An 8,171-nucleotide genomic window follows, 5' to 3' on the forward strand; every position below is an offset into this window, starting at 1 on the left:
CAGACTCCCTACAATAAGTGTTAAGCCCTTCTTGGCATTTTGCCATTCTACAACCATGCAGTGTTTTGTTTTTACATGCTTAATCCTGTCCACACTGAATCCATTTGACATAAAACTCGTGCTTGCACTCTACAGAATTGCCATGGAGGTGTTTCTCTAGGAGTGATGGAGAGGGCCATCCACTGCAAGCTGCTGTGTGTGCATGAGAACAGGGGGAATTGGAAGGAGACACCTGAAAGCCTGGCCAGCTCTGCCCAGGGTGGGAGGTTACATAAAGAGCTCAGCAGAGCAGCCACAGCGTGGGCAACGCTGCAAGGAGCCAGCAGGAGAAATGGGGAATTCTGTTGCTGGCTGTCCTGAAAACGGGGCCTGCAGCAACACATTCCTATAATACCCTGGGTAGACAAAGGCATGAAAGGAGGTAACAAAGCTTTAATTTCAGCTATTTTTTTAAAAATAAAGGTTTTAATTTCCTAAAATTCAGTAGGGTCTTTTTAATGTTTGGCCAGAATATCCACCACAGCTCAAGAGCAGCAGGACAAATGGCTGGTAGCTGGGGCCCTAAGGCTGAACTCAAGCTTACTCCAGCTATTTGTATACTCATGCCTAAGCAAATCAAGAAAATTCCTAATGTTTATGGCACCTGCATAAGACATATTTACAGCTCCAAAGACCATTGTATTCAATTAGACTCTTTCCCAGTTTCTGTGGAACATAAATTTTCTCTAAAATAGCATAACTTCATGAAAAGCAAAATCAAACAATATTATGATTCAACACATACTCATTACTCCAGTCACTTTTGAGATTTGCTTGCTGACTTATCCAAATCTGCTCAGCATTTATTAAACACTGGAGAAAAGCAGATCAGCATTAATCTATGAGTTGACAATGGCCATTTAAGGTAGTGTTACCTGCTCATAAAACAATATGTTTGGGTGAGAAGCAAAACTGATTTCTTTTTGATTTCAAGAGGTGAACAGTTGCAGAACTGGACACAGAGATGTACTGGGATGTACTAACCACCATGCTAATCAGCCATCTCAGGGTGTGGTTTGGAGAAGTTCTCTGGTGGAGAGCTCATAGAAAGACTGGGACTTAGGCTAACCACTAAATCACAGAGAAAATATGCAGGACTTAAAATTCATTACCTTATGTTCTGGATGAACCTCAATTACTGGTCAACAAGATACTTAAAATATGCAAACAGATACACAAAAATATCAGCTGCTTTGATTTCAACATTAACTTTCCTACTACCTCATTTGTGTCAACACCCCTTTGAGCTGACACTTAGAAAAACTCTTCCACAACTGTAATTCTCAGCTACTCTTGCCATGCACATGACATGAGCTAGAAGCAGGGTTTGGTACTTTCCATACTCACCTATAAACCAAAGAAAAATGAAGAAAGTCCTCTGATGGGACCAGATGGCATTACCAGAGGTCAGGTGGTAGGTAAGATACAGTTTGACTGTGACAGCTAAACTTTATTTTCATGTCCACTCTGATTGCTTTTTTAGCAAGAATTTTGGGAATACTTTTACACAAACAGAAACACTCCACAACCATGTGAATGCTAGAGGCACTTCATTACTACTGTTAATATATTTTACATTTGAGTTTTAAGACAGACATCATCTGGCATAGTAACAACTGATACAGTGTAACAGTGACTCAGGATTTTTTTATCTCAGTGTGTAATTAAACAAAATCTACATTTGAAAAATCACATCTTAAAAACCAAGATTACAATATTAAACAAACCCACAGTAAATTCTGCAATATGCTTGATGATACAGAGATTGGAACTACTTCATACAGTGAAGATAAACCTCTTTAAATGTACTTAGAATTAGATAGAAACACATCTACTGAGAAACACATTAAACATTAAAGATGATAATTTTGAAGTAAACAATGCATAATATATTGCTTCAATTTTACCCATATTAATTGAACATTTTATTAAGCCTGAATTTGTTACAGATTGAAAGCAATAATTCTACCTCTCTGTTACATATATTTTAAAAATCCCACAGCATATATTCAGATTCATAGTAATTTGGATATTTAAGGAAAAAACAAAGCTAAAGGCAAGCACTTAAACAGCTGTAAGAAAAAATTCAAAGATGATACATTCAGGATTTCCACAAAAATGAAAAAAATGCTTCCAAAACACTCTGACCAATAAAAAGATAATAAAGATATTTCTATTAACCAAATTTTCATTAAATCACAATTTAGCCTTTTTCCTTAGATTTAATAAGTGCCTTCTTTCCTTGGGTCACTTAAATTATCACTTTTGTTTACTTCCTATATTAATCAGCTAACCAGCAAGATTGCCTACACCTCTAGTTAACTGATATCAAATACATGGCTTTGTACAAAAAATCTTTGGATTAAAAATACATGTCTCCATAATCACTAACAGAAATACAAATTAAAAAAGTTATTAACATGGTTAAATTTTAATGTTATGATTGTAGAAATCATGTATAGAATATAACAGAGCAACAGATTTAGAGATACAAGAAAACAAAAGTCATAAAGAAACCCTAAATTAGAAATGTTTAATAGAGTGTCATGGAAAAAGCACATAGCAAATTTTTATACACTGTCAATTTTAGGTTAAAACTCAGAATAATTTCTTAAAAAACACGCTGACTGTGTTTTTGCATACAGTAGTACTTAGGAAACATTTTCTTTATCCTGGAAGTAAACTATGCAGTGTATCAGACCAGGTAAGGTGACCCTTTCAATTTGATTCATTTATCAATGGAAAAAGATTAAATGCTCTGTGTTTAGGGTATAATCTGCAGCACTAAGTTTCTGTGCTGTGATGCAGAGAACACTCTAATCATAGCAGATACATTTGTTGAAGCAGCATCTCCAGTTTGAATTGTGGAACCCTGCAGTGAGCCTGACTGCCCATGGCCTGCACCTGGAGCAGCCAGAGGCCTGCCCCAAACCCACCCTGCTCCTGGAGCAGGCAAAGCCACTGAGTCACCTGATGGACACCTTCTGTTCTGCATCAGCATAGGCCATAACACACACACCATTCCAGGAAGTGCAACAGAAAGAAATCCTTCCAGATTTTATTTGCCTATTCTCTGGACTACCCAGTCCTGCTGGCAGAGGGGACAGCGATTATTCTGTTTCACCCACAAGGACATGCAGCAATTGTGGAAGGAATGGTTGCACTCTCCCCAAACCACTGAAAGAGAAGAAAGAACATGTTCCAGTCACACTCAGCTCTTCAATCAACTCCTACAGCAAGATTCAAACTATCACTCTCAAATATTTATAACCACTGGAAACCTCAGACAAAACAGGTCATCACTGATTTATCTCCTGAGGTTGGATTATCACAATCATCCTGATCATAATGCGTTCCACCATCAAGGCTTTTACTTCCTTCCAAACATTAAAAAAGGAAACACATATATTCTCACCTTCTTGTATAAAGGGACAGGGTTTTGTGACTGTATGAACACATTTAGGGATGTGTTCTATGCAGGAAATAAGTGTAACTATGAAAGTTTTTCCCTTTATCCTCCCCAGTACCAACATAAAGCCAGTGCACTATGACTCACTATCACAGCAGAGTGCATCACCAAATTCTCATGTGAAAGGCACTGTTTGAACTGCAATGTGTGACAGCAGGGAGGCACGTGTGACACAGTATATAGTCTAAAATGGGACTTTACAACACGAGTTATTCATAGGCTACAGCTATTCCAACACTACAAAAATTGTTACCCATTTACTCCTGAATAATGTTTTAGAACTTTGCTTTTTTCCCTTATTAGCTCACATTTTCCTCACAAGACCACAAGGGTACCAATCAAAGGAGTGCTGTAAATTATATTTTTCCTGTCTATCTTAAATACTTAGCAAGCCAATTAACATTATCTTGAACAGGAAAACCCTATTCCCATTAAAACTATCATCAAAAAACCCCAGTGGCTTTGTTGAGACAATACACTTCAAAACACAAAGCTCAACAGCATGGAAAGGTTTACCACTGCTTTAAAAGTTGTCTTAAAGGTTTAAAGCAAATTCTTTGAGATAATTTTCACTATTTCCAACTTAAACACTCAGAATTAAGACCTTCTTTTGCATACATTGGCACTGAAAGTATGATTATGCTTAAACTGAAGTGATTCCACTTTTGAAAATGAAAAGTGAACAACCAAGTCATTGCCTCCATTATCTCTGAATTGTGAGTGGGAAAAATACCACTTTCTATCTCAGACACACATTTATTTCAGAACAGAGGATTTTTACTTGCACTACCATTGTACTTTCTGGCATGCACCTCTGAAGAAAAAAGCAGCTTTTTCCTACCCACTTCAAAAATCTACATTATGATCTCAAATATGCCCACAATGAAAGAAACCTAAACCTCTTAGCTGTGTATGTGTTGACAGGAAATTGGAAGCTGGTTTGTTTTACAGCACAGCTGACATGAAAACTGATTTTTTTAACGCTCAAAAATAAAGCATAAAGTATTACTAATGTAGAAAGATGATACAATGTAGGACAAAACACCAAAACAGTTTACTTTTGAGCATTAATAAAATCAGTATTCCCTTCAAACCTTAAAATGCACCATACTGAGAGAAGCTTCAATTGAAAAACAAGCGAATGAAGTCACTACATACCAACACAATCTTCTTGTTTGTTTTCAGCTTGACATCTAAGACAGGCATCTAAAAGTAAACAAGAACAAACTCAATTTGATTCTCAGGATTCCATCTTAAGAATAGCTTTGTCAGAGGAAAATATAAACTCTAATACAAATTTACAGAGGTAAAAAGCTCAAGTTTTGATGTCTAGTTCAGCTCTTTAACATTAAAGTCCCCTTCAATTCTAAAACTGTGCAAATGACAATGAAATATATATCTGAAAGAGATCAGAAGGACTCTGAACTCTCCAGCATGTTTTGTTTATTTTCCATTGCTTTGGTATTTTCATAACTTTTGCTGAAAAAAAGCCTTCTCCATTTTGTAGATATAAAAGCCCATAGATTTGTGCCAAGGCACTCAGGCATATTAAGACCAGAGCAAGCACAAAGCCAAACCCTAATTACAGGACTTTGTTTTCCACATGTCAGCATTTCCTTTTAAGGAAGTCATTCACAATTTTGATTTTTTAGGCTGTGCATCTCTCACCACAACTCCCACCATCTACTACTTTTTATAGTAGCTTCCCTTAACAAGTACCTGCATTTAATTTTCACAGGAGTCACAAACATACAAATATAGTGGTACATTTGATAATATATGGTAATAAATACAGAACAATATCTAATTAAAAATATTTATCATCCTTATGCATTCCAGTCTGTGGCTTTGGGACTGGATGGCAGCTCCAAGACTCAGTAAAACACAAGAGTGACAACTTCCAGGCTTCCCACTGTGCCACACAGTGCAGTGGAAAAACACCTTTGCTTCTCCTTTGCCCCAACACGGGCTGCCACAGACACAGGTGCACAAATCATGGACAACAGAAAGTGTTCAACTGTTATGTGAGCAAACACATCTTCATCTCCTCCAAAGAAAAGGAACTAGTTTAAGTAAGTGTTCTGGATGTTGAATCTGGCTTACATGTCACTGGTTGGACCATATTCTCCCACAAGACAAAACTATAATGTGCTACAGGAATTTAGATTTGAGTATTGTTGCAGTCTCTGCCAGATAGAGCCAGTATTTATATTTTAGATTGATCTGCCAGACATTCCTCCTTTTCTCAGGTAATAGAGAACAAAGAGGACAGAACTCTGAAACAGCTGCCCTTTCTTCATTGAGGTAAAAGCAAAACTTTCCTGTTGTCTATCCCTACAATTTGTACTTCAACAGCAGTTAAGGGCCAAGGTGCTGGGAAGACTGAGCTGAAGTGATTCAGCTGAAGTGCTTCAGTTTGTGTCATGGTGTGTGGGAGCCCACTGACCTGGGGTCACAGCAGAAAGTCACAATAAATCAGCTGCCCTGTGGAGCCCTAGAGCTGCAGTTTTCAGCACAGAGTGCCAAGGACAGAAATCGCTGCCACCACACCAAAGTAACCTGTCCCCACTCCTGCATCACAAGCCCAAGGGGGTCAGACTGAAATAAGGACAGCAAAGCCAGTCCAGCTGCAATCCTGCGCTTCCCAGCTCACACCTGCATTTTTGTCTCTTTCCTTGTGCATCTAAGGCCACATTGGTTCAAGGAGTTAAACGAGGAGAAAACAGAGCCAGCTAACACCTCCTTCCCTGCAAAAGTCAAACTAACCTTCAACAAGTGCCAGTCCCAGCCTGGCACTGCCTCCCACCTGAGGTTACTGCAGACGCAGTGGCTCTACAGGAGCCAGACCCGCTCTGGCAGGGTCAACGCGAAATTGCTAAACTGACGTCAGAAATGATCAAGTTTCACATACTAACAATGTGGTTCGTTCCCAAAAAACGGTTACTAGATTTTTTCAGATTTTTTTTTGCTAGTTTCAGATTAAAAGTACTCCCTTGGTCTAGCTATGAAAAAATGTGACTTTTTTTAACTTTTACAATAGTTCTGGATAAGATTTTGTTACATTTTTTAAATTATGGTTTACACGGCAAAGGAAGCCAATTTCACATTTCCAGAGTGGTCTCTGCTTACCATAAAAAAGCAAATAATCTTCAAAACATGCTTATGTTAAAGATCAATTTCCCACCACTTCAGCCTGTGCTTCCCCTTTTTTCCTCTTGTACACCCTTTTGCCTCCTCTGTTCCACAGAAGGCTCCCAGCAAAATACATTTATGAGAAGTGACAGAATTGCTTTATTTTGCCTCTTTTCTGTCAAATCAAATGCTGACTTCATTTCAGTATCATGGTTCCTGGCCCTACAAAAGCAAGGTGCTCGGGAGGGGATGCTGGGCCCTTTGTCCTGCCCAAGTGTTGCACACCCAAGTGAGAGGACAGTTATACTGAGCATGACTCAGCCCAAGAGTAAAAATGGGATACGCACACACAGTGAAGGAAGAATTTAAACAGTTTTCCAAGAACCAAGATAAATACCATATTTAACAAAGATGTCAGAAAACAGTAATATCAGTCAACAATGAAGGTGCTTTCAATCAGTCTGTGGATTTCAAAACCAAGTAAATTAACCCCTTACTCAACAGATTTCACAGTACATTTGTGGTTGTTAAACTGCAGCAGTAATCACGCTTGTAGAGTAGTGTAAGACACCTTGGTTTAACAGATTTGAAAAATGAATTTTTACGTACATCCGTAACTGGTTCGTAAAAACAGTCCTAACAAAAACGCCTTAACAAAACCCAGCCCATAAAGAGCAGCCCCACGCACGCAGCCCTCGGTTCAGCCCGGCTGTAAATAGGTGCTTGCGGGATTTGCCCTCAGACGAGCACCAGCCCTCACGACGAGGGCGGCCCTGCACTGCCGGGGCCGCTCACGGAGCACCCGGCGGGGCCCAGGCCCTGCCTGAGGCGCGCACGGAGCGCGGCCCGGCCGGCCAGGGGGGCATCGTGCGGCCCCTGGAGCGCGGCGGCCCGGCCCCCGCGGGGCCCTCCTCCTTCTCCTCCTCCTCCGGGAAGGCGCGGAGGAGGAAGCGGAGGCGGGAGGGATCAGCCCCCCCGTCTGCCGGAAACCGCGCCTCTGCCCTGCGCCCGCCGTGCCCGGGCCGGCGGGCACGGCCCCAGGCCCGGCCCAGGCCCCCCGCCCTGCGGCCATGGCGGCCCGGCCGGCGCTTACCCATGACCTGCACCCGGCAAATGGCGCAGGTATCGCACTCCACGTCCCAGCTCCACATGGCCACCGCGTTCCACTTCTTCAGCGAGAACATCTTGTCGGGAGCGCCCGCCTTGGAGCCCGCGGAGCCCGACAGCGAGTGGGGGGCGCCGGGCTCGTCCCCGTCCTCCACATCGGCCATGGCGGAGGGGCGGGGACGCGGCGGCCGCGCGGGCGGCAGCGCCACCCTCCGGCAGCGGCAGCGCAGCCCCGCCCGCGGAGCGGCAGCGGTGATTCACATTTCTCTCGATCCACACCGTTCAATTCCCTTTGCCAGCTCCTCTCCTTAAACTCATCATTCTTTTCTGTCCATTTAAAAAACCATCATGGCACTTCTGAATTTGAATTGCTGGGACAAGATGTAATGCAGAAAGTTTAAAATATATATATATATAAAGGTAC

The 8,171-nt window shown here is 41.4% G+C and overlaps 1 protein-coding gene across 2 annotated transcripts; it reads right to left on the bottom strand.

Annotated features, from left to right (window-relative positions):
• Window positions 1-1,574: 1,574 nt before the first annotated feature.
• Window positions 1,575-7,926, bottom strand: RNF7 (ring finger protein 7). Of its 2 annotated transcripts, none has more exons than XM_059479320.1 (3): window positions 7,734-7,926; window positions 4,667-4,714; window positions 1,575-3,216 (listed from the first exon to the last, which is right to left on the bottom strand). In XM_059479320.1, exons 1-3 carry the CDS (start codon window positions 7,909-7,911, stop codon window positions 3,098-3,100), a joined length of 345 nt encoding a protein of 114 aa, XP_059335303.1. In that variant the 5' UTR covers window positions 7,912-7,926; the 3' UTR covers window positions 1,575-3,097. The 2 variants fall into 2 exon arrangements, with proteins under 2 accessions (XP_059335303.1, XP_059335304.1); XM_059479321.1 differs by having other exon boundaries at window positions 3,160-3,216; window positions 7,741-7,911.
• Window positions 7,927-8,171: the final 245 nt, after the last annotated feature.

Source organism: Ammospiza nelsoni, chromosome 10 (genome assembly GCF_027579445.1).
Source record: "Ammospiza nelsoni isolate bAmmNel1 chromosome 10, bAmmNel1.pri, whole genome shotgun sequence".
NCBI classification, from domain to species: domain Eukaryota; kingdom Metazoa; phylum Chordata; class Aves; order Passeriformes; family Passerellidae; genus Ammospiza; species Ammospiza nelsoni.